The 26,978-nt window shown below is 37.5% G+C and overlaps 1 protein-coding gene across 7 annotated transcripts in view; it reads right to left on the minus strand.

The window, feature by feature from the left end:
• Positions 1–26,978, minus strand: part of CDC42BPA (CDC42 binding protein kinase alpha) — a 188,876-nt gene that overhangs the window by 15,800 nt on the left and 146,098 nt on the right. For 4 of the 7 annotated variants that reach the window (XM_080408786.1, XM_080408783.1, XM_080408789.1 and 1 more), the window contains exons 23-37: positions 25,957–26,004; positions 22,118–22,156; positions 18,918–19,037; positions 18,142–18,222; positions 15,892–15,997; positions 14,999–15,135; positions 14,190–14,329; positions 13,446–13,527; positions 12,020–12,236; positions 11,223–11,285; positions 9,714–10,307; positions 7,649–7,746; positions 6,071–6,155; positions 4,216–4,339; positions 2,793–2,910 (exon numbers count right to left, since the gene is read on the minus strand). In XM_080408786.1, the coding sequence (XP_080264912.1) occupies positions 2,793–2,910; positions 4,216–4,339; positions 6,071–6,155; positions 7,649–7,746; positions 9,714–10,307; positions 11,223–11,285; positions 12,020–12,236; positions 13,446–13,527; positions 14,190–14,329; positions 14,999–15,135; positions 15,892–15,997; positions 18,142–18,222; positions 18,918–19,037; positions 22,118–22,156; positions 25,957–26,004 (2,052 nt within the window). The remainder of the gene's footprint in view (positions 1–2,792; positions 2,911–4,215; positions 4,340–6,070; positions 6,156–7,648; positions 7,747–9,713; positions 10,308–11,222; positions 11,286–12,019; positions 12,237–13,445; positions 13,528–14,189; positions 14,330–14,998; positions 15,136–15,891; positions 15,998–18,141; positions 18,223–18,917; positions 19,038–22,117; positions 22,157–25,956; positions 26,005–26,978) is intronic. The other 3 variants (XM_080408787.1, XM_080408785.1, XM_080408784.1) reach the window with 2 other exon arrangements.

Consider the following 26,978-nt stretch of genomic DNA (forward strand, 5'->3'; position numbering starts at 1 on the left):
CTAAAATAGTTGGATGAAGAGAATTTGAGAAAACTATTAGCGTTGCACTACTTGTCCCCCCTAGCGGCAGCCCTCTTTAAATACAAAAATGTATCTTATCATCTCTTCCATAAACAGAAACAGGCATTTGCGAAGTAAAATGCTGCAATCTTTCCCACAGTTCTTTGAAAAGAAACATCTTTTTCTTCTGAAACATACCGATCTATTTAAAAATACACAGAAGATGTTCCAGCTGCAAAATCATCACACATGCTAAGCAGCACAAAACCAAAAAGCTATTCACCTTTTCGGAACTAGGTATCAATCTAGTGAAATAATTCTATGTCCTCGTAAAGAAGCTGCCATACAGATGAACTGTGCACAGGGTCGGATGAGTATTCTTTACCTTGTGTACTGATTCTCCAGGAAACACCCTCTGTTTCCATCCTCTCTTTTAATTCTAAGTTAATCTTTGAAATAAAGCATTAGACTCAAATACATAACATCATATGCACGCCCAACTCCTTTTCTTCTATTTTTGTGCCTGAGAAACAAATTAGGTAGTTTGGAACACACTAAATGGAAACTTGGTCCAGCCAAATACCTTACAGGAAGCTGTTGGAAAAGAAAAAGCTGCCTGGACCGAAGTAGCTCTTGACAGAACATTCATCTGCTAATCTCAAGTTACACTTTCAAATTCACACGCTTTCAAGTCCATGACTGATGCAACTCTGTACCCATTAAACTAGGAAAACAAATACAATAATATATTGCGAGGAGCTGCTGGAAAATTACACACCAAATCTGCTTTCTCTGCAGTGACATCTCACAGCATTAAGACTGACCCCTAATTGCAGAAAGGGGTTTTTAACAGAACCTTTAAAAAGAACCTGCAGCCATGGAACAAGTGTAGAAATCAGTTCTATATTGTACACATTTTCTAATGTCTTCTCATCACTTTTAAGTGTGGAAAGTGACTCACAAATTTCTTTCAAAACATAATATTGATCAGTAAGAAGCAAAGTGCCAGTCCTAACTTCAATATGACCTTTGAGCTAATACAAGGCTTGCATAATTAGAAGGAATTCAAAGTAAAAGCCGTTTAGAGATGACATAGCTGAAGAAATACTAATCCACAAAAATAAAAAAAAAAGTCTAGAAAATTCTCTTCTATGGATAAAATCATTTTACACTTCCAGGTTTGGGTCTTGATTTAGGAGTCTTTGCAGCTTTTGATTCCCATGAACTTTCCACTGCTGGTAGTGTGAACCAGGATGTCTTTTGCCCTACCTTTAGCAGTAGCAGATTATTTTCTCTGCTTGAGAAGAGCCAGAAATAGTTTAAAGAACACACCAGAAATGGAAAAAAAGATTCTGATCTACATCCTGCCCTGAAGGAAATAGTCATGCTTTGTTTAACATTAGATATATGTACACTCACATCCAGGTAAGACAGACACTACCTGCCAACTTCCCTTGAATTTGTCACGTGTTTTCTTAGAAGCAGCTTAGAAATGTATAAACATACACACACAAACACAATGCTGTTTTTTGCTCAGCTGCACTGAATATATTTGTTATTGAGAGGTTTCTCAGAGCGTCTCTAGTACAAGATTTAAAGTATATCCTTTCCTTTCCTTGCATATTCCTATCTAAGGAAAACAGTGCCAGAAAGGCTCATGTACAATGCGCAGACTTTATGGTAAAGTGTAACATAGAAGTACCATTTGCTGCAAAAGTAAGGTAAAACGAGTATCTGAAGACCAGAGGTCATGTTTCTAAGCTCTTAAAGTGGTGCAGCTGCATGGTACACTTCATTTTCCAGTCTTACTGTTGTTTCCTCCGGGCTTTTCAGCATCTGCTTTCTGCACAAACTCCAAGTAATAACAATGATGCTTCAAGACAGCACTTCTGTACTAATGCCTATGTCTTATAGCGGTACTTCATCTTATCTGTCCGGTATCATATAATCTGATCTTTCTTACAGTGCTTATTAGCATCTTCTGAATCACGTCCATGTCATCATGGAAGAGTTTAGAAAACAATACAGAACACACAAACAAGATGCTCAAGGTAGTTTGAAGCAAGCAGTATGATACTCTCCTATTAATAAAGTATTAATTGGGTTTTAGCTCATTAAAAATTTCAGTAACTTTCAGGTGAGCATCTCCTACATAAGGCTTTGGGAAACAAATGTGTGTGTGCGCGCTATTACATGTTTTCTTTTTCCATTTTTCAACTTAGAAGGTAAGTTTTTTTTATGTAAGAAATTGTTTCATTGAGACTAGTTTATTTGGAGAGAAAATGAAGAGTATCATCTTTGGCATAGAAAAAAAATATTGGGCACTACACTGGTAAACTGCTACAGCTCCACCGTCTGAGGATAAAAGGCTGTAAAAGAGACAGGCTAAGTTGGAGCTAAAGATGGGAAGAGAAAAAAGGAATTGAACTACAGTTCACAGAGAAAGGATTTTCTCTTTTCTTTCCCACAAGGAACACAGGCTCAAATTCTATTAATTTTGTCCCTTCATATGGGTCATAAAAACTATCATCAACACTGAGAGGCCAACCTGCCTTAAAACCCAGGAGGCATCAGCCACTCTTCCTCCTCCCCTCCACACCTAAGTGTCATCCTCTTTGTTTAAATTTTATCGCACACAGCGGAGCACGTTGACCTGTGTCTCCCGTGTCACTCTTCCTGGTATGAAATACATCAACACTCTGAATATACTTTCAAAACTGTAATTGTCTTTCTCTCACTTATTTGCAGCCTCTATTGCAGTCAGTCACTCCCACGCGTACTTTTGTACTTACCATCGGAAGGTCTTTGAGAATCTGTATACCATCTCCTGGACCCATATGTGCTATGTGGTTAAAATTAGTTGGGTTAGAAATTAATTTATTTCTCATTTCTGGATCGCGTAGCATCTCCCTGGAAAAGAAAGCACTTTGTTTAGATATTTCGTTCGAGGTGAGGATGGACATTTATAAATCATGTTGAGCTTTGATTATCAGCTACTTTAAAATGGAAATTAACTATTTAACCATGTTGACAGCGATAAACCCTTGCTATCAGCACTGGCATGGACAAGCCTCCAGCTTGAAGAGAGGGCAAGGGGGCAGAAGAAAATAATGCTGTTTGCAGGCTAGCAGCCCACGCCCAGTAGTTACTAACATTCAAAGAATATACAACCAATATGAGCTGATAAAAAGCTCTGTAAGATGAGTAAAAGCAGAACTCATTTGTGATGTATTACAAAGTGGAGATGAAAATGAAGGACAAATATGAAAATAGAATTAAAATAATACTGCAGTACCTTTCTCAGTCTGTGGTCAGAATTAAAAGCTCTTCAAAATGGCAAGGATGCATTTCAGAACTCAGAATAAATAAAATTTTAAAAGACCAAACCGCAATCAGCTCAGAAAAGGCAAGGACAAGGACTGGACTTTTATCTCCACTGTACACAGCTGTTACTTTTCTTAGAGCCAAAAGGAAAGCAAAGCTGGGACCCAACCATCGGTGGAAGACGTTGGAAGTTAGAAAACTGAAATACTCAGTTCCTGGAGTGTAGCTTAGCACAGTAGCAGGTCATCTTTAGTGAGTGATAGCAAATGGTCAGTAACATCCTCTGTGAACACTGTGAGTAGTGCAGACCTATATTTATTGCCATTTAGGAAAGTATTTGTGACCTGTTAAAGACTTCTATTAGAAACACATCCTGAAGTCCTATGTCCTCTGAAGAGGTGAGTTTCCTGAGATTTATAGAATGTTTATGTAGTTAAATCTATAAATCAAAAAAGCAGATGCCTTGGAATACTGCTGAGAGTAGAATTGCCTTCAGAAAGAAAAGCAGAACCAGAGCCTGAAAGTAATTAATCCATATGCATAGTTAGCAATGTAATCTTCTTTCGCAAAGTGTTTATTACAGATCTTTATATATACAGTATATGTGCACACCTATGTACCTATATACAGTATGTGGAGACATGCATTCCAAATTACAGCTGTTTCACATAATTAATTTGAACTAATGAATACTTGTGTATCCAGTGCATATCCATATCCAAACTGGTATTAACACAAATTAAACATTGAGGATTAACACGGTAGTGAAGAGACAGAAACATCTGAATGGGCATTCCAGAAAGCAACGAATGAAGTACTACATTGGCATCAGTCACTGTCCTTCAGGGCCTACAGGCATGTACGGAAGACAAGTACATGTTGAATACCGACCTCCTCTGCTGCATCCTCTCCTCCTCTGGTACTCTGAATGAATAGCGGCGCTTGTTGTTGATGTTTCGAACCATTTGCTTCCGGCTGTTATCTGATGTCTCAGGAACAACCAGTTCATCGCCCTCTGAAATCAATAGAAATATAATGATCCAGTGGGTTAATTCATTAGATCTTCACAGAATTTGAATTCAAAGACATTTTCTCCCTTTGCTCTTGCTAGTGTTGGACACTACCCAGTTCCCACCAACACTCAACAAATGCTCCTTGGTTTATGGCTTTTCTCGGTCACCACCTAGTCTGTGATATAGCAACAGACTTAACCCTTCTTCACGCACAAGCTGCCACAACTATGTTCTCAAAATACCACCGATTAATTCTTCCAAACAAACCATTTAGGTGGACAGAAAAGCATCTCAGTCCTCCACCTCAGGCTTTCTTGGGCAGTTCTCACTGAAAATCACTAGAACAGTCTTGTTCTGCCAATCGTCTGGAAACTCAATGCAAGACTCTTTTTCATTCATTCCCAGCTCCAAAGAGACTACTCCTTCTGAACTGGTTTGAACACTGATGTATTTTGGTGCAACCATGGGAAAAGGGAAGATTTCTTCCACATGTGTATGTCTGGCCGAGACATCTTTATTAATAAAGACATGAAATGTATAGCAGTGATAATAACACAATAGGAGCGTTACTTTGAATGAATGCTGCAACTGCTCTGCCTTGTTTTATACATATATGTGGAGACTACAGTTACATTTAATAAGCTTGAACATACCCAACATCTACTGCTCACTGCCAAAACAGTTTTTGTATGGAAATTAAATCTCTTCTTTCCTTAAGATCAGCTGGAGATTTCATGAATTGTGGGATCTACTAGGTAAGCAGCTTCAGGAAAAAAACTTGCAGGCATTTAGAGAGATACACCTGGAGGATAGTTTACTGTTTGGCAACCTTTTCTAAAAGACAGCAAGAAGTGTACAGGAAGGAGCAAAGCATCAGCCTTACCCACTTCTGATTCTATGCTCTCCGTTTTTGTTTTTTTTCTCTTCTGCCCTACTTTTAATGTTCAATCTTTATTAGACTTGAAAATTCTTTATACATACTTCCATCATATTGCTCCTCTCTACCACTGTCATTCCTTTTGTACTACTTTGCTAGCAATGTAAATAAACCCTGAAACACTGCCAACAGCAGTATTGTTTCTGGAGTGTTTACTTCCACTATTTTCAGAATAGTTGTTAAGAAAATTATAGCTTTTGATTGTTAAAACAAAGCACATCCCCTCTCCATCTAAGAGGTTAAACAAAAGGTTAGCAAAATTATGTAGAGCATGCTTATGAAACAGGGTCTTAGAAAAAAAACGGTCCAAAAGACTCGTAACAAAACTGTAATTCTGAAGCTAAAACTTCGGCACACAATCGTATGTGGCCCTAATAATGAGCTATGAATACATATTACTACTTTCCAATCCTTGGGAAAGGTCCGTTTAGGTTAAGTGTAATATTAATTTTTATCTAGTACTGCCAAGATCGCTATTAAAGTCTTTAATTGTGCAGGCGTTTTTAGATAGCGTTCTGGCAGGTGATCCCAGATTTGCAGGGAGTGCCTAGTCGTTCCATTTTCTATTTCCAGCCTTCATTCAAGTCCTCACTGAATATTCAAAAGCCGAAAAAACATTCAGAGTAGCAGCCTAGCAGACATCATTGCCATCACTGTGGAATCTGTAAGCTTTTGCTTTCACATCCATTTGAGAAATCCCTTTCTACAATGCAAAGATCAGGGCCAAAGAAAAAAAGCACTTTCTGAAAAAAAATAAAAATAATTGCAAGATGAAAGCTGGCTTCTCTTTACTTACCTGCCATTTTGTTTTTGAAATATATTAATCTAACTGTCTCCAGGCCTAAAAGGTTTAGCGATCCTTCTGTATTCAAGGGTCGTACCTGAAACAAGGAAAATCCATACTTGTAATAATAATAATAACTCACGTTTATATCACATATCGTATTCTGAAAGTTTCAAGATGCATTATAAACTCTCTAAAAGGAGCACTGTTATATTACAGCCAACCAGGGAGCAGAACAGCATAACCGGCCAGAGCAAAACCTGCTCTACAGAACTGCTCCCTCCAGCCTGCACTGTCTCCTATCTCCAGTAACACATGCCTGCTTTCAAGAACACCAACTGAGTCATTAAAGCCACAAAACACAGTGAAAAACAATTTCAGATTTTAAACTTCTGTTTGGAGAATGAGTACAGAGGGAATTGCCTAAAATTCCACTTAAAGACATAGGCTTAACACCATCCGTCCCAGCATTTAAATAAATAGTTCTGTTAGAAGTCTACTTCACATAACAATTCAATTTTGTCTATTAGATGCACAACGCAATAAGCTGTGCTTTTAATTTTCACGAGTACCATGTCACAATTACGCTTTGCAACTTGGTAAGAGTACATACAGATTGCTAAAACCTACTGGTATTTGTGATTTCCAACTTCAAAATGAAAGAAGCGTTCCACTTTCCCAAGTGTGCAAATTGTGTTAGAAACAAACTCTTCATAATAATTTGCCATTTTAAAGCTTCCTAGACGTAGCAGTTCTTGTTTGTCTAAAGTAGTTTCATTCATTAAATAGGCAGTTTTGAGCCAAATATCAAAGTACTAAATCACATTCTGCTGTCTAGGGAAAAAAACGCTCCAACTGCTTAATAACTCAAAGTCTGAACATCAGAAAGAGTAGAGAAGATTTCCTCTAAAAGGTCAGATTCTTCTTCTCTTCTTCAGATGGTTAATAGTGGAGCACCTTGATCTTTGTGTTATTTATCGTTACAGCATTGCTCTAATATCCTGGTCTGCAGCTGACACGTGGGAAACTGATACGCAGAGAGACTGAGTGACTTAACACAAGACCACGTGGGCAAATCTCAAAAACTTCCTCTTTTTGAGAAGTGATCCAAACCCCACATCATCCAAGGTTTTAATATTTGTACTGGTTGAACCAAAATGTTCTAACCCTGTCTACAATGTTCTCAAGCAGCAGAAGACAGATTTTTGAAGGCCTGATTAATTACCTTAACAATCCAGCATCTTCTAGCAATAACGTAGATGCAATCAGTCCCAATGAAGCCATATGCAATTAATATCAAGAAACTGCTCTCTACAATAACATCAGTGTCTAACATACTTATACACACCAGACTGACCATTCATCTAAAACAGTGAAACCACACACAGAACACATTTTGTATCTCATATTTCGAACAAAAAGCAGTAGTTTCTTTGCATTCTTTGCCAATTCTTAGTTCTTCTTTTAGTTCAAGTATGTCTAAACAAGCAGTTTTAATGATGCCTTTGGATGTCCACAAAAAAAACGGTATGACTGTAGCAAAGCAATATTGAGTCTAGACATTTATCTGATACTGAAACAGCAAGTTACCTTTTTCAGAGGAATAGTCTGTATCCACTCCATGGAGTTCACGTCGAAGATATCAATTGCGTTTTCACTGTACACAGAGAGGTATGGTGCATTGTAACCTGAGAGGGAATGATCAGGTGTAGTGTCAGGTGCTTTTAGACAGGGCTCAAAACATAAAACTTCTTATGGTTTAACCATGTTTATTTAAAAACAAAACAAAACCCACAACAAAAAAACCCAGCCCACGGGGTTCAATTCAACAACAACCTTTGGAAAATGTGTTTTAACTCAGAAATGACTTAGACATTTATTCTAAAAGCAAACCAGTACCACCAAAGACTTAAAACCTCCATGACTTTTCTTTTAACTTTGCAGAACCAAACTACTTTTTGAACTACAAGGGATTACAGTTTACTCTGCCAAACACTGATGTGGTTCGAAGTTTTTTTTCTTCTAAAAGCCCTATTTTTAAGAGCTTGTATTTTGTAAATGATGTGGTAGGAAAACTATTTTATTGTTGTTATTTAAGCCTATATGTTGCTGTTGTTTAATAACTGTCATTTGAACGAACTGAGCTCTTAGTCTTTGGACTATGTACTAAATGCAACACCAGTTGGAACTAAGAACCATGACATAGTCATAAAAATCTTCATGTTTCCTTCTAGCTTTAATTCTTTTCTCTTATTTTCTGGATTGTAAAGAGAATTCTTGCGCTACTTATCTGGCACATTTCCCCAGGATGAAATTTGTTCCACTGGGATCACTTCTAAAGGAGAGTTCAGTATTTCCATGTTGGCAACAAGACTACCATGGTCTGCCAAAGACTAACAAGAGCATCCAACTTGTGTTTAAATGTAACAGTGGTTTTTTGCTATAAAATATACCCCCACTCTGAATTGGAATAACATCAGGTCACTTCATTTAAGGCAATCCAAAAACTTTCACAAATGTCAATTGCTAGTATAGATAGCTACATGTGAAAACACCTGTTTTTCAATCTCTCACAAAATCTTATTTTGACTCATTCATTCTCTGAGTCCATTATAATAGTCACACTCCTGAAAACCAGAAGGGACACAGCCTGTAAAAGTTGTTCCTTCCACATTCAGAGGGGGCTTCACTCAAACAAGGTGAAACATTCCTTTCCTCTGCACGGGGACTGTACTGCTGCCACAGTAAGCAAGGCGGCAAACTATTCTAAAAAATCAGCCTAAAGCTGACTCTGAGGACAAATTTGGCTAATCTTTATCTGCATTCAGAAGGACATTAAAAAGAAGAGAGGCACTGCAGTTTCTGTTTTCCTCCAACTGTCAAAAGATAAAGCCCCAGCTTTGAGAGAATGTGCAATAAATGGTCAACAGTTCTTGCTGGAAACTGGGATCTTGAAAAATTACAGTATTCTTTCTTTAAGGTTATGAAATATATTTTCTGTATTGCCTGCTGTTACGTGGTACTTTGGAAGGGAAGGAGACAGAGGGGGGAAAAAAACTTAACTGATTTTTGAAAAAGCGAAAAAGAAGAGATGAATAAGAAGAGTGTCAACAAGAATGGCTGAGGAAGAGAGAACGAAGGAATAAGAAAAGAAAAAAGCAAACACTAAGTAGGAATAAACTCCGTTACAGAAAAACAAGTCAAACTACCAGATCCTGATCGTGACTGAACAGGAAAGCTTGAATCACAACATCGAGCCAAAGTACAGTCAAGTTTTAAGATTTTAAAAAACAACAGTCCAGTATGAATGGCAGTGAATGCATAAAGATCCCATTAACCTCGGTAGGATGTGAGGCTTTTGGCTGTTTGAGAGATCAGGCCATACATTTAGAAATCGGATGTCAGATAGAAATCCTGACCCTTGATTTCTCTTTGTGTTACAGCAGTAAAAGTCAGTGAGAGAGTTGTCAAAACTAGCATAAACGAGATCCGGATTAAACCCTCTGACTAGATTAAAAATTCTGACAGATGCACAAAGCATTAATTACCTCTCAGGTAATTTATCCTTGACCTTCACTTCCTGTGGATGTTAACACAAGCAGTGATCGCTTCAATGCATAACAGCGCAAGTACACTGACACACAGAGCAACTTACAGCAAGAAGATGGAGTTGCGGGCCACATCAGTTCTTGTTGTCTAGATCTTCGGCCCTGGCAGTCAACGTAAACCCCTACGCTGCTAAAACACAGCAGGTATTCTTTATTTGAGATTTCGACTGCACAGATGGCATCAGTTGGCTGCTGTGAGATAAATGATAGTGTGTGGTCATCTGGATGGAGCAGACTGTATGGGCTGCCTTCTCCGTGAAGGGGGTATTTTAAGAAACCTGACTGGTAGCCCACACAAAGACGGTCACTGAAGATCGACATCCATTGGACATTCCCCTGGACTTGGATCTCCTTGATCTTTTTGTGACGTGTCTTACTCTGATTTAGTTCGTAACAGAGGACCTGCCTTTTCATGGCTACACACAGGCAGGTAAGAGCTCCGTGGCGCACATGTCCAGAAACTATTGACTGACAGCCTTTTGTCTCTGCCAGCTTATAAAACTCAGTCTCCCTTCCATCCAGGGCAGCCACAGGGAAAAGCCGCACATGACGGTTTCGTCCTGAGATTACGGCAATGAGCTGTTCATTTGGGATAAGCTCAATCTGATGAACCTTCTTATTGTCACCAACACGGATGATCTCTAAAAAACAAACAAACAACAACCCCAAATCCAAGTAAATAATGTTTCAGCGTGAACTGATTATAAAGTATGTATTTGTAAAGATAAACTATGAAGGAAACCCAAGAAACCCCCTTTATTGCTTCCCTGCAGTATTAAAAAGTACAGAATCAAAACTTGCATTTTAATATAATACCAGATGTGGCAATGCTGGACAGACCTTTGGCGTTTCCTCATTGGAAAAAGAGAGGAGTGGATTTGATACGTTATTATTTCAGTACTCATTTAAAAAACAGTTTATAGCTATAAAACTACTGAATAAACAAAAACCCTCAAAAAGCTGAAACATACAATTAAACATGTGGCTTGTTGAATTAGCTTGGGCATCTGTCATTGCATGTCTTTACAATACTGAACCTAAGTTTTCATTTCTGATACCAAGAAGGAGGTTACAGAAAGGATCAAGCCAGGCTCCTTACTGAGGCACACAGCAGAAGAGGAGACAACATTCACAAACTGAAATGAGGGAGGTTCCTACTGGATACACAAAGGAAATGTTTCATTGTCAGAATAACTTGCAACAGGCAGCTCAGAGAGCCTGTAGAACCTCTGTCCTTGGGGATTTTCAAGACCCGACTGGACAAAGTCCTGAGCAACCTGGTCTGAATTCAGTATTGAACCCGCTTCAAACAAGGGAAGAAAGTCTTCAAATGCATTCCAGATGCTGGATCATTGTTACTGGAAAGGATACCCAAAACAAAAAGCACACAGAACACCTTGATTATCGGCTCTCTTATGGGGTTGTCCAGTCCAGCTGATAACATATTACATTGAGAAAAATTAAACCAGAGGACATCGAAAGAGAAAAAAAGGTTACACAGTCATTTTCTGATTATTTAATATTAGGGGAATCATTACCAGTTCCTAATCTCTTACCATCTTTGGTGACATGCACAACAAATAACCCTTCTTCATTCCCCAGAGCTATTCTTTCATGGTCTATGATATTAAGAGGGAAAAAAAAAAAAGGTTATTTTTCTTTGGAAATACTTCTTCAACAGTGATAATTCTGATTAACAGAGACAGTTTTTTATTATCTTGAAATAAACAAATATAAAGCCAAACCAAACACATTCATGTAACCACAAACATTGGTAACCTCCCAATCTTTTAAATTTTTGAAAACAAGTAGTTTCCCATTTCTCCTGATAGTAGAAGTAACAGCAAGAAACATAATCTTTAACAAACCATTCAGAGCACTTAAGTGTACTACCAACATCAAAATAACTGTAACATCGTATTTAAATAATTTAAATAAGAGTTTACCATATTTTGAGCAATAGCATTTAAAATGACTAAATTCATTCTCTGATTTTGTCTTCTATCTGGTCCCACAAGCAGTTTTTGTAAAGTCAGTGATCTACTCTATAGTGCTAATTTTGCCCAGTTAAGGAATTAAGTTTACTGAATAATAAAAGACTAATATGCAATTCTCAGTCAAAATTATTCATAATTATGAATACGTATGAATAGGGGGAATATTCTGAAAGATCTGATGGAAGTACTGGGTAGTGAATTGTACTTCTCAAACTCATGCACATTTCCATATGGGATAAAAACTACCTATTACTCTCAATTCAGTAGATTATGCCATTTAATAATTTTTTTTGCAAAAAAAGTATGTCTTTGGCATACCCCTTTTTCTTAGAGCTTTCTTCTTACTCACTTCATACCTATGATTGCTGCTGACTGTGTTGTTTTGATGAGGGGTAAGGTGCTGTCATAAGCTTCTTTGGGAACATAGACTGAGCGGTCTTTGAGTTTGTTCTTCTTCAAGATCCTATGCAATTCATTCAGCACTCCTACCCACTTGCTTTTTTCATTCTCACCGTCTGCTAGAATCAGGATTGAACACTTATTACTGGATGCAGAGAGCTGGGAAGCTGTAACCTGGAAAATTTTAAAATGTGCATTTTAAGTCATAAACAGTAACAAAATGCATCATTATCATTATTACAAGAGTATCAGATGCCTATAAAGTGCCCTTTTAACTAGCTGCCTGAATTTAGAATGCAAAAATTTAGCCCTAGTCAATAGAAAACACTCCACCTCAATGAAGGACCCACAGCAGGAAAACCTGTAGATGCAAATAACTCCAGCAAAGAACAGAGAAAACTTTAGGTTTATGTCAAATCCATTTGTATTTATTCTATCATTTGGGAATGTCTGCCCTAAATAAGGTAATCAATTGTTTCTCACTGCAATTGTATAATGAAAAGCGTTCTTACAAAGTATTCTGTATTTTTTTTAAAGACCAATAAGTTTTGTTTGTTTGTTTATTCATGTATTTAATTTGTTAATAATTTAATGCAATAGGAATGGTCTTTTTGGAAGAATGATCTATGGTCCTTTTCACCTATTTGGCACAGCTACTACAGACAAATATGAATTCCCCTTTTGTAAGTTTATCTCCTCTCAGCATGCAGAGTGATAAAACAGTCTGAAAGCTGTAAAAACAAGGAGTGAAACACAACGGTATAGTAAAAAAATGACAGGGGAGTTAATAAGACACCAAAGTTATTTCACTGAGGTCAAAGGTTAAATAGAATATCTAGTAAAAATAAGAAGAGTATTAGAAAAAGCCAATGATGGCAAAATCCTGATACCAGATAACAGAAGTAAGTTTTGATGAGCATTTTACACTAGGTATCTATACTACCTGATGAATGGAAGTTTTCAGAGACCCTATATCTATATATATAAAAGTATATAAAATAAAGGCTTCAGGAATACCACGACAAGTTAAATTGAGAAGCAGCAGGTGACTTTAGGAAATGAAAATGTAGAAGATCACGAAGAAAAGAAGAATTCCAAATGACTAACAGGAGATTGAGAAAAGTACATCTTACTGTGAAGGTTAAAAAAATAAAAGCCACGTAAAGGGGAGATGGGAGCTTATTTAAATGTACTAGCGCTATTTTTACCACAAAAACAATATACATACAGATCCTAATGCATTGCTGCTGCTGCCATGGATACTACACGGCCAGAACTTGCAAAGGAAATAAAATACTAGCAAGCTGTCAGTGAGTGCACACCGTACACCACACTCTGAAACCCTGTACTTCTGGGTTACTGGGTTCAAGACATAATACTTACCCTAAAGATACAGGGGATATCTTTTCGATTTGCATGGATGACATCTGAGGCCAAGACAGAACTCACTGAGAATTCTTCATCCCTTATGGAGATCACAAACATAATTGAAAAAGAGTTAAAGAGTAAAATCTGTATGTTTGGGTTTTATTTATATTTCCATTGTACCAATAGCCTTGCTTTGTGAAGGACAGGACACAACAAGACAGTAACGAGATCTAATTCTTAAAATGATCCTTTCCTCTTTATCTGCAGATGAAACTCACAAATGCAATGCTGCATGATTAATTCCTGGTAATTGTTGACGGAGATAAATCTATTCTGAGTATGTGGGTTTTGTCTGTTCAAATTAAAACCTTTTTAAAAAAATAAAAATAATCAAACATTAAAAATAGCCCTAGACCAAGAACACCTCTCTAACTCTTCAATAAAAATCCGAGCTCACTAGAAGCTGTAAGTTACAAACTACAGCTTTTTGAGACCTCCTGCATAAACTAACCTAGTTCAGAGATAAACTTTACCTGCTTGGTGTGTTAAATGTTCTCAACCTTCAGTGAAGTTGGTAGTATTTCAGTAATACTGAAGACAGTGGGAACAAACTAGCCCTTCTGAATCAAAAAGTGGCTCTCAACATCGATTACAGTTTTTCATAAAAGCTCTGGAGCTTGCTTACCGATTTCACAAAAAGCAGAAAAAAAACCCTCCCAGTACTTCCGAGAAGCTTCCACTCAGCACCAAACAGCTTACCTCATGTCTATGACCTGACTCACTACCACGCTGGGCTGGGATGCTTTTCCTTCTGCTACATCGTATAGGAAGAGTTTAAAATCACAGATCACTGCCAGCGCTCTCTGCCAACCTTTCTTTACTCCAGCTGGTTTTGGTACCTTTGGCAAAATAAATTCTGATCAACTCTCTAAGTTTGCATGCAATCAAAAATCCAAGATACAGTACAAAAATCAATTCTCTCATCTAGGCTGACAAGCTTTTATTCAGTAACAATGTTAAGCAACGTAAGTAATAGCACAGGTGCAGTAAGAGCATCACACACAGCCACACAGACACCACAACGTATTATTTAAAAAAATTCATAGCACCACAGATCCTTCCTTCTTATTTCACAAGCTCATTCAAAGCTATATTAACAAATACAGAGAAAGAAGCTCATTTTTAATTAGTTTTGGCCATATTCCTGTTGACCATGTAGAGTAGTTTTTTTTAGTATTCCTGTACAAGCACCCACACCAATGATGCTAGACAGTAATAGCATCAACAGAAAGACTCAAAAACTCATAGGCCCTGGAAGATGATCCGATCTTTAGAGATGGATTATTGAAGACCAACTCAAAGCACAATGGCTAACAAAAACGGGGAGATAATTACTGTTGAAAATGCTAACAGTTGCTTTGTAAAAATGTAGGTCTTGGTTTGCAAACTGTTACCTTAAAGTACAATTAAATCCATCCCCCCTGATGCTCCAATTAAGAGTTTAATTCCAGCTCTGGAAAACAACAAATTTAATGTAAGTGCCTCAAATGCAGCTACCTGATACTTACTCGGACATGTCCTTCATAAGCTGTTCCTATGCCTTTCTGTGGATCTATTCCCAAAGGTCCCTTAGTCTGTTCGGGAGGGATTGGACATACTGCAGGAGCCTTGTCTGCACAGGTCACGTGGCAAGAGAATCCACATACTTGTGAGGAAGAGAAGAAACAAAAAGATTTGCTGGTTATTTCTTGTGCAATGCAAAAGCTATGACAGTAACGATATTTAGAAAGGAATCCTCTCTTTTTTTTGACCAACAGCTGAATAGTTTCACTGTACTTTGCTACACTGAGACAGAAACGTAAGTCTGCGCACAGGAGCAGTTCATGCTTTGAAGTTCATCTGCTCTAAATTCTGACTTTCTCATTTTCAGAGGTGTATGGATACAGTGTGGTTTCACCCAGGTAAGAAAGAGCCTAATCAGAAGCTCATACTGAGATAATCTCTGTGATCTCCTCTAGGCCCAACTCTACTAGCAAACAAAAAGCTGGAAGCTCCTCTAAATGATGAATGTCTTTCTGTGTACATACAAGCCTAGAATAAAGTAGCCCCGGAAAGGAGCAAAATTGGTACTGACAGCAAAACTGTCTTACATTTTGCCCTGAACCAGAGAGCAAAACTGCTGGCAGCATACCTGACTGCTGACTGTGGCCTCTTATTGCTATTTTAAGTAAACTGAGCTAAGCTCTTCCACCACCAACTGGAGTATGTCCCCAGATAACCAGGTAATCTGTTACATAAGACATTTGAAGTGTTTGGCTTCTACTGGTAAAAGACTGAAGCATGACAATATATTCTGCTGTTCAAAATAGAAGACTCAGGCATTATCACACTACAACATGTACTGTGCAATTTGCATTTGTAAGAACTTCAGTTCACACCTCCTGCTTTCACAAGTGCTTACCTTCACAAGTACAGCCCTGTCGAATTAAACCGACCATCAGAGATGTGCATTGATTGCATTTTGTTGGTGTGTTAAATGATTTCACTACAAACTGGTGCGCTTTAGGCTGTGAAACAAGCAGACAAGGATGTTAACACCTGTAACGCTTCTGAACAGTTATCTTTTTCACAGACACCAGAGTGCATAGCCATTAAAAAAGGTAGCTTATTTGTGTTTGCTGAAATGAGATCTGAGGTGCTGACACATGGGCTGAAAAAAAACTCCTTATCAGTGCTCGTTGTTGATAATTTAAACCATCCTTTGTAAACAAAACCATGGAAACTGGACAGTGTCTCAGAACATGAGTTTGCTTTCACTGCAGATAGGAAAGTTGCCAAAATTATTCCGTTACACTCTAGAAGCTGAATGTGTCTATGTATGTGCTTGGTGGGCAACTGTCTGCCAGCCAAAGTTAACCTACCACAGTATTTTCTAAGCTGCAAATTCAGTGCTCCTCTGTAAGGACTGTTGCCAAAGTTCAAAGAAAAATATCCCAACTTTTTCAAAATTCTAATTTTTAGAAAGCATGACAGAGTTCAGTTTTGTGGTGGCAAGCACAGGCAACTTCAGAACACGCAAATCAAAAGCAAGAGTACAGACGAAGTTGATTTTAAAAGGGACTGTCTTCTGTTAGTTTTTGGGAACGCAGACAACATGAGTTAAATGTTTTAATTCTCTCCCCTTAAGGATGGCAGAGCTGATGCTATGATATCAAGGCTAAATGACTACATAATGTGGTAGTATGATTCATAAAAGGCCTTATATAAAATCCAGAATGCTGCTTTGCTTTTCCAAAAAAAAAAAACCAAAACAAAAACCAACCAAAAAAAACCCCAGCAAAGTAACAACTGGTAGGTGGAGAAATCATACAGCATAGGGTGAACATAAAGGCTATCCAAGTAACTTGGATAATACATGTGATCTGAAATAAGACAATTTTGCAGAATACTTTACTGTTTAGGTATATTAACATTTTTATCACTTGCCTGGTTTTCCCAGCATAAGATATCACAGCTAAGGGCTCAAACCTCATGCATCTCCAGGAACAGTTTTCCTGTTACAATGGAAGCCTGTCTACAGATGGATGTCTGTCTACAGATGGATGCCTTGTTTCAAAACTTGCAGGGAAACAATACTTAGCTTTAAAAACTAATGGAATCATAAAGTAAGAAGGTTCTTTAGGGAACATAATAAATTAGAAAGCCAATCATAACTTCCTGAGCAAAGTATTTTCAAAAATTGAATTATATGCACAGTAGAATGTTTCACAGGATTCCAAGTGCACTTACAGTATTTTTTAACTGATTTACTAAGATGCTGCCAAAGAACACTGTCTGCTCAAACTTTTTAGCTTTCCTTTACACAAATGAAGTCTTTTGCTGTTTTGCAATTTATCAAATCAGAGAAACAGATCTATCAGAAAGACTTATTTACTTCACTGATTAGTTGCAGAAAAACTGTCATTTTTTTAAATATCGAGGAGATTACTAAGCCGTTGGGGCACTTCTGAAACTTTTATGGGGTAATTTTTCCTTCTGTAGCTAGTATCTTATTCTTCATTTGCTTGAATATACAGAATTCGCTGTGAATTATCATACGTTGACTGGCTTATTTGGCCAACAGCAAAATAATTTCAACAACTGACGCAGAATCAGTATTTATGCAAGTAAAAAGCCCGAAGACAGAAAGACGGGAATTCCTTCTCCCAGTCCAGTGCTGGCTGTTGTTCTCACTCTACACTGCTTATAAAAAATGCAAATCTATGGTTTCATTTTAGGCTTACACTTTGCCTTTTCTCAAAAATAAGCATCTAATCAGCTCACGGATGTGCTAATCTGAGACTGTCCCACAGTGACATGAGTTTTATTGTATACAGAGATAAAGGGCAGGTTGGTCAGACACATGCCAGGAAACACCCCCCTTCTAGGAAGTCTTTTCGTTTCTTTACATCCTGGTTCATTTATCTCTTTCTAATTTACAAATTACCATTTTTCTTAAAATCAGATTCCTGTGTGCCTAGTACAACTTGTCAAACCACATAATGTAGGAATGAGGGGTTTCGAATTTTAGAAAGCAACCAGCTTCCATATAAACAATCCTTCTAGGCAGTTCTGGTAAGATTGCTGTGACAAACAGCTCTCCTGAAGCTGTTGCCCAGGAGTGCTATTTTCCCCTCTACCTTATAAAAAGTGTGAACACTTGACTGAATACCTTTGGTGCAGAGAGTCCTGATCCAATATACGCTGTCCTCATGGTTGGAGTGTGAATTGAACGGGGAGGATGATCTGTAACCTGAACATAGCCCCCAAAGGATCAATGAGGCATCAAGTACACAGTATCAAAGACAGCCTGAATGAAGGAAAAAGACTGCAACGTCCCACCCACCCCACCTGCAAACATACAAGCAATCAATCTGATTAACACAGAAAAGGACTCGGAAAACCAAATCTTATTTTTCAGCAAAATTACATGTAAGATTAATCTCCTAAATGTCAAAAGTAACTTTGTATTATCTTAAACATGTGATTGAATCTTTTCTAATGTAAAATAATCAGTTAAATTTTTTAACAGGGAAAGGGGATACACTATCACAGCTGCAGAGCCTGGCTAGTATTTCGTATTGAAAAGGCTTTCACAGCAGGACTCCAAAGTCTGCTCTTACAAACTACAGTACAACATTTAACTTCGTGCCATCATTTCTTAAATACTCACGACTGAGGATGTTTTATGAAGAGAGACTGTATCTAACAACTGATTCAATATAGTTCCCACCCCTAGCCCACCCACCCTAGCCGTATGGGAAAGGACATGCAACATTCCCCTAAATGCCATTCACCACTGGTGCAGAAGGTTATTACAAGGTCCTAAAGAGCCTCACTGCAGAGGAACGAGCTTCATTCTAAACAAAAGGATTTGCAGTAGCAATTTTTACATGAGTGAAACTGTCACTCCTAAAAGAAGACAGAAATTTGTCAACACTGGAGTACCTCGATTGGTTCAATCTCACTAGCTGTAGAAGGAGATCTGGATCTTGAATGGAGGTGAGACTTGCTATCTTCATCCCGTGATGGAGTATTAGACAACGTAAAATTCTCCACTGAATCAATCTAGGAGAACAAATCAAGAGGGGGAAAAAAAAAACACAACCAAAAAAAAATAAATCAAAGACATCATTAAAAATGAATTCTCAACTCTTGCCAAAATAACGTAAGTGAGCAGTAGAATTCCTAAGAGAGAACTGAGAGGATAAAAATTCAGTTTTAAGCAAATCCCTAATTATAGTTTAAAAATGCAATGAAAATTATTGAAAATGAACACGCCAAGGCTTCTGCTGAGAGGTGAGCACATGCATAAGAGCTGCTAGTTCAGGGGCCTGATAAACACTTGAAGAGACCTGTAACTCAGCATTTTCAAAGGGTGAATATTTTCTGCTGGGTTTTGTCCACTGGTAATAAAGATTTGTCACAAGTGAATTCCCACATAGCCCATGTAAATCACTGCAAATACATTTAGGAGTAAATAAGGAGAAAAGGCAGAGCAAACAACATACTTTCTGAGGTTAGTGTTAATTATATTCACAAAGAACTGCTATTTTTTTCTACCCCATTTGAACTCCAAAAACATCCTTACCAGGAATTCAGTTTCTTCAGGGGAATATTTTCTTACTCCTTGATAAGACAATGAAACTAAGCCCAACACAGAACTACACTGAACAACAAGGCATATAGGTACCAGTTAACTTGGATAACAAGTCATCTTCTGTCAGTGCAACTGAAAAAATCAGAGAATGCAGGATCCTTCCTTGAAAACAAGACATGTCCATATCAAAGTTTTCTATGTAAATTTATATGGAAAAAAAAATTATCGCAAGATGAGGATGCTTTTCTCCACTAATAGTAAAACTAAAAGCTGGAAGCCTACAGAAGCCTTCATTGCATGCCTGGCTTTTCTGGAGCAATGCTGTCATCGGTTCCCCATCACAAAGTATGTGGCTAGCTTGCACACAAACTCAAATATGCAGCAATGTTTACAGAAAGCATATGAACATTCCACTGTTTTTTATCTCATTTACCATTGACACCATACTAAGAATTGCACAAACTTTACTGCTTTTTGGGAGTAAGATAGCCAAGCTAATCTTATACATGCATATACAGTCCTGTCCTCCAGAAACTCAGTCATGGTAGCGAACAGGTGCAGTTGCTGGTTTTTCTTTCTCTCTCTCTCCACCCCCCCCTTTTTTTTTAATACTAGCGAGTTAAGTTAGATGGCTTCTAGTGCTATCATAGCCTTAAAAAAAAAATTATCTGGTCGAAAATGCTCATCAGCTTAGTCAACTTAGGCACATTAAGATGCCTGTAAGCATTTCTCTAATGAAAATGGCAAATTCTCACACTGGAATACACCTGTTTTCTACACATAGATCATGTGTTTCAAGCATTGAGGCAAAAATCAGCAGTAAAGCAAACATTTTGTGCTCAGGTTTATCAGAAGCAAATAATTGGAAGCTTTATCCAGTATTAGAAACATTGATGCCTTTAAGTAGCAAATCCCCAGACACGTAACACTATTTCAATTATTTTAAACTTTGTCTTTTTTAAATTGAGTCTAAACATGTGATAACTTGGAGTCCACTCAAAGACCTCCAACAATTTTACTTTCTTCTTAAGTGTAATTAAAAAATATGCCAAATAAGTAACTACAGGCAAATTTTCTGCGGCAAGGAACAGACATTCCTTTTCTTCTGCAAGTTAAACTCAGAGATCTAATCTATCATTTCACAAATGTTTCCAGATACTCCAAAGGCTTTCCTTTTCAAAGCAGCATTGCATACCAAAGAATTTTCATGGTGTCTCTTCATTTTAGTACAAGCATGATATGAATGATGGAATTTTTCTGGAATGTGCTACAAAGCCTTTGTGGTTGGAGACAAATGTTGAACCAGTAACAAATGTATTTTTACTTTACTTACGGAACATAAAAAGCCCACAAAACGCACAGAACCTGATCTACCATTACAGAATTTGAACGGAATTTTAACCACCACCTTTACTGCAGAAACAGGGCCTTAAGCTGTGTTGCTCCAGGTTCCTTGCTTTAATGAGAAGAACTAAAGCAACCTGACTCAACTATGGCCAAAAGCTTACGTGGACCACATTAACACCATTAAAATCAAACAAATCCACTGGTTTATCAAAAGCATATTTCAGTATTTCCTACCAATCTGTAACAGCCTTGTTGTCTTCCACAGGCCTGTGCTTAGCTGTCTCCACAGTGTCACCTGTGTATGTCTGAGCCAAAGCTGGCCTGTGTATAAACACATCTTGAGGAGAGATGGCCTTTGGAATTGGAGCCACAGCCAACAAACCCAAGGATGCTGGCCTAAGACACAGCGGCGTGCTTTGAACTGCACAGGTAAGGGCACTCTTAGAGCTGTTGGGTATTATTGCTTATTTATTAAATATTCAATATAAATGCTTTGTATACTTTCTTATTCCTATTGTCATGCATGTGTAAAAGAAACAAAAGTGGCAGTATGAGTTGAAAATGGACATAGTGTATCTGCTACAAATGCAGTCTGACAAAGCTTTGATAACACCATGTTAAAAATCCACCTTGATTTTTGAAACACCGTAGAGCTTTCCAGCTTAACAGGACTACAAGACATCCTTCTGCTTTCCTTGTATGAATTTTTCCTGCCCTCCTTGATGCTCCAATTTACTCAGTTGCCCACTTCCCGTTTGTTTGTTTCTGTACTGTGATATTTTCTACCCTTTGCTATGACATGCCTGCCAAACGCCCAACCTGTATAGGCAATTCCCGTAACTCGACACATGCCCTCCGCTGAGGGCAAGGGAAAAACCAGGCCCTTATTTGACATTTGCCCATCTTCCCAACCTGCGCCTACTTGATCAGCTTCCACAAAAAACTTTCACATTGAAATGAGGAAGTACCCAAAGCATCTTCTCTAGTTACTGTGATATTCTGCCCATAGGATTACCAAATTGAACACTCCAAAAGCTTTTAGCCCACAGCTATAAAACAACAAAAAGCACAGCAGCAGCAGCAAACGGTAGCAGGAGCACAAGACATGCAGTGAGGTAAATACACAATCCATACATTAAACAAAGGCATGTACAAAACAGGCAAAAAATAAAGGGCCACATAGAGTAAGACAGCCTCTTACACGTCTGCCTTTGTTAGCTGGAGTACAGGAAGGAGAGCGCTTTAACAAAGAAAGGAGGAGAATATGTTACAAAACGAAACAGTGACACACATCAGCTCAGAAATCGTCACTCTGTATCTCCAGAGGTAGCATTTAGACACACAGAGACATGGTCATTTTTACAAGTATTTTGAAAACAAGATATTCTGGGGCAACAGGAGGAATGAAACATAAAAAAAGGAACAATTATTTTAAAGTTTGCATTTTTGCACAGGACTGAACTGCAGACTATGTTATACTAATAATTTGCAGTTAGCATCTCTGTACTTTGAACAAGATAAATAAAGCAATCTCTTTGAGGCACAATATGTCCAATGTAAAGTATCAGTAAGAACCAGAATTATTCTAAACTTAATTATGAATGTGCAGGTAGTCAGGGCTCTCACCACATGCTATATACTATGGCTTATTCTGTTTAATAACTTGATTCAGAGCTTGATTTATTCTGTAGGTATTTAAAAAGTTCAGATTTGTTTAGTTTAACCACAGCCCACGGCAACTGTATATGAGGACAGATTGCAGGATGATTTAAGAAATACATTTTTAATTTGTAATGTGTTGATAACAGGGGAAAACCAGTATTTTCTAGCAAGTGGGAAAATAATAGGATTCCACTTTATTGTTATTAAATAATCATCTTTAGATAAAACAAGTTGATTGCTTCTAATAGCTAGTGAGATACACAAAATCCACCTGGCAAAACCCCCACACCTGTAATGAACACAGGAGACTTAGAAGATATTACTGAGAGACAGCCTGCAGCACACAGGAGAAACAGTGGCAAATGTTTAGAAATCAGTTCATCAGAGTCATTGGGGATGACTTCCCTCCCCACCAAAATCAGACACCAGGGACAGTAAAACATGTTCCTATGCCCCTTTGCACCCTGCTGTGTCCACAGGGGATACAAGGATCATTTCTCAATGTGTGGGCTTTCGCAGCTGTGAGGATTTAGGCACCAGCTCTGCCAACCTGATGAAGTATGTTTTCAAGGAGGGACAGCTGGAACCAACAGTGAGTGCTACTCATCTGAACAGTGAGCAACCATGGTTCTTGCTCAGCATCTGCAGGCTACAGAGGCAGCAGGACATCTATTTTTACTTCTCTTCAGTAGAAATTGCAAAGCTACTGTTTTCCTCATTGAAAAAAATTAGAATTAACTTGTCATTCAGAGTGCTATAAGCAATTCTGTTACTGGGATGGCTGACACATGACATACCCACCCTAGTAATCTCCAAATGTAATCAGTGGGCCGAGCGCAGTACTGCTTACACAACTGTATGTTACACAGACGTCAGAGACGTTGCAAAGAATGCTATGTAACTGCAACTGCATATTATTTTACACTCTTGTCATTTCTAATGAAGCACCTGAGGCTGAAGAAACAATATGGGCCGTTAGTAATATTTACTTGGGGTTCTTGATTACAGGAGAGGCTTTCCTGAAACCCATGCGATATTGCAGCACTGCATGAGTCTGGCCTGAGGACTTGTAATTCTTCTTTGGTCTTAACATAAAGAACCCACACACTTCTCAGGTTTGACTGAGCACAGGTTAATTCTTGAGATGCTAGAAGACATGCTGCCCGTCAAGGTAACTGCTGCCAAAAAGAGACACTGTGAAGGGAATGGAGGTCACATTCACTGGGGAGGAATTTTTAATATATTTGTATTTAATGATTTCATTTAGAGTCTGACTAACACATTGATGTAGAACCAACTCTATGAGCTAAAACATAAATAACCATTCATTTTGATAATTCAGAGGCTATATGTTATGAATCTCTCTACGAATGAATCAAGTAATTGTCCAATAAATGAAAGATGCAGAACTGACTTTAAACACCTTTCTCCTATTAATGTGGACATCAGCTTTATTTCTCTTTCTCATAAAGACAGGTAGCTCAAAAAGTCTTGCATTTGTCTGCAAGATACTCTTCTCATCTTTGAACAGTCAACGCTCTTCTTCTGCAGCTTTGCCAGACGAGAAAGAATTCTGCCCTGGTGTTAGAGACGTTAGCCACTGGCCAGCCCAGCCCAGCAATGTACTCCTGCCCAATGCAACTGAGAAAAAAATGTTCCTGTCGGACTCAGATTGAAGCTGTAACAGGGGAAGTTTGACTCTGCATGTAGTAAGTCATCCACGTGCAACAATATACACATGAATACCTACAGTTTTATCTAAGACTAAAAAATGGGTATCTGAAAAGATTTGATCTGGGTGGACCAATTAGGAAGAATGCCTTAAAGGATGTATACCAGCAGTTGAAAATTACTTGCATAGCTAAGAAGATAAACATGATGTCAAAATGCTTGTGAAAAAAAAATGCTGCCACCTTTAAAAAAACAAAAACAAAACACCAACCAACAATAAAAACAGAATAAAGTACTGATGTCCTTCAAAACTAACTAGATAGCAACCACAAAAAACTGTCTTGTCCCAAGTCTCCTCTTTCAAAACAGAGTATCATCAGCTACTCTGCCACACTGATTTCTCTGGTAACAAGTTTTAGAAGAGAATATTAAGATATTTTTAAAGGTAACTTTCAACGAAAGAACCTGCTGATTCAAACCAAGTGTTCCTAATACTCAGGCAACATAGAGAACATTCCTTTAATCCAGTTAAAGGATATAAATATTATTCATTTATTGTAGACTTAACATGACAGGAAACTACTCTTTTTGTCAAAGAAAATTCCAACAACATCAGCAAAATAGAGGTTTTCTACATGCTATACAAAAATGCAGGTAAATACCATCTACTATGGTACCACAAATTTTTTCTGTACCTTTACGGTACCTTCACATTTTCTCAAAGGTATATACCTGTTTTACAGAAAAAAAAAAAAAGCATCTAGAAGAAAAACATTCTTTCAGAGTTTGTGAAAGGAAATGTCATCAGTAGAATAGGCCCATAAACTATACCCTCTTTGTTACACCCTTCAGAGCAGACATTTCTAGAATAAAATTAATTATATCACATTTTAATGCAAATAGGATTATACTATTGTAAATACATATGTATATATATATGTGTGTATGTGCAGACACATATATACAAGCACACACAGATGTACACACACAATACACCTACAGAGTTGTAACAGATGGTTCTCTACCATGGATGCATACGTTGATTTTAGAAAGCTTATTATTGTTTATTTTTATGTGCCTACTATTCCAGTCTGGAAGAAATATAATGAGTCAGTTTTCAGCTTTTAACTCAGTTCCTTTAGTAAGCAATTAACTGGGGTAAATATTTAAACGCTGTCCTGACACAAAACCAGCATCTCAAATGACAATAAAAAGTAGTAAGATCACTTCAGTTATAATGAAAATTACCTCTTACAATATAGGCTAAAACCCAGACTATTTTATTTGAGCAAACAGGAATTAACTGTATGCAAGGAAAACATTTTCGCTGAAGTGATCAGAAAACTTTTGGAAGCAATTAATCATAAAGTAGTAACAGGAAGCAACAGAACTAAATGAATTAAGTGTGCCAGTGATTTTGGAACCAGTTTCCACAGGCTGTATTGGTAGAAAAGGCCCAAAAGCAGCTTCTCCCCATTTGAAAAACTGTTTGCAGTTAAGAATTCTTCACCTGCACCTAAAGAAAAGCATTTACTTTAAAATGGAACATCTACCTATATAAATAGGTGTAAGTATACTATTATAGAAATAACCTGTTCTCCACTGCACTTGCAGATTTTTTTGACTGCATTAATGTTTGAATATTCCAAATCAATCAGCTGATTTCTGTTACTGAGGATTTTACTGGTTTGAAAGTCAAAGACTTACGTCATCCATAAAATCAATCAATGAGGATGAAGAGGAGGAAAAGGAATCCTATTTTAATGAAAACAGCAATAAAAAAAAGAGAGAGAGAGAGAAAGAGATGGATGAAGAAAACTGTTCAGTATAAATAAAATTGCAAAAATAAAGAACTGTAAATAACTATTGCCTGTAACAGTTATCTCTGTGAGCTCTCATTAATTGCCTTTCACAGACAATTAATCAATAAACTACCTGTATAAAACCCAATGTTTTTCCAGCATTCACTCAATAAAATAATATTGCTACACTCCAACAGGAATTTCATACTGAAAGTAACTTATAAGACAAACGATGAAAAAACAAATTTTAAAATTGTATTAATTGTGAGGACTTCAAGAGAGAACAATGAAGTAATGAATATGCAATGAAAAGAAAGTAAATTTTGACACATCAATAACAAAAGCTCTTTCATGGCTAAATGTGATGACTTTGCACACCCATCAGGAAAAAAACAGGGGCAAATTTTAGACCAATGTATAACTGTAAAGGAGGTGCCTTGTCCCATCCTCTGAATTGAGTTTCACCCCAGCTGTTCTTTCAAATGGAAAATGATGCATTGCTTACTGTTCATTAAAAAAAGAAGATATGAGATACACAGTATCATTTCAGGTTTTTTTCAGGTTTTCTACTTAAGCTGGTCTTTTGCCTAAATGTGACAAAGGAATTAGCCAGCTTTATTTAAGTATATAGGATCTGTGGAGAAGAGATAAATAGTAATTATCTGGATTTTACAATCTGTGTAAAATGAACAGAAGATGAAAACAACCTAATAAATATACAGTACCGATGACTTCACGGAACACATTCAGGGATTATTCATGTATTTCCTCTCATTTTTACCAAACCAGTAGCTGCACTACTTAGGATTTTTCTGAATAGAAAGAAAGGCCATTTAAACAACTATGCTTTTCAGGTTCAATACAAAAATCAGCAAATTTCAGCATTCAAGATTTGAGAGAGAATTCACTATCACTACTACTGTTCAC

The sequence above is a fragment of the Falco punctatus genome (genome assembly GCF_963210335.1).
Source record: "Falco punctatus genome assembly, chromosome: 12".
Taxonomy (NCBI): Eukaryota; Metazoa; Chordata; class Aves; order Falconiformes; family Falconidae; genus Falco; species Falco punctatus.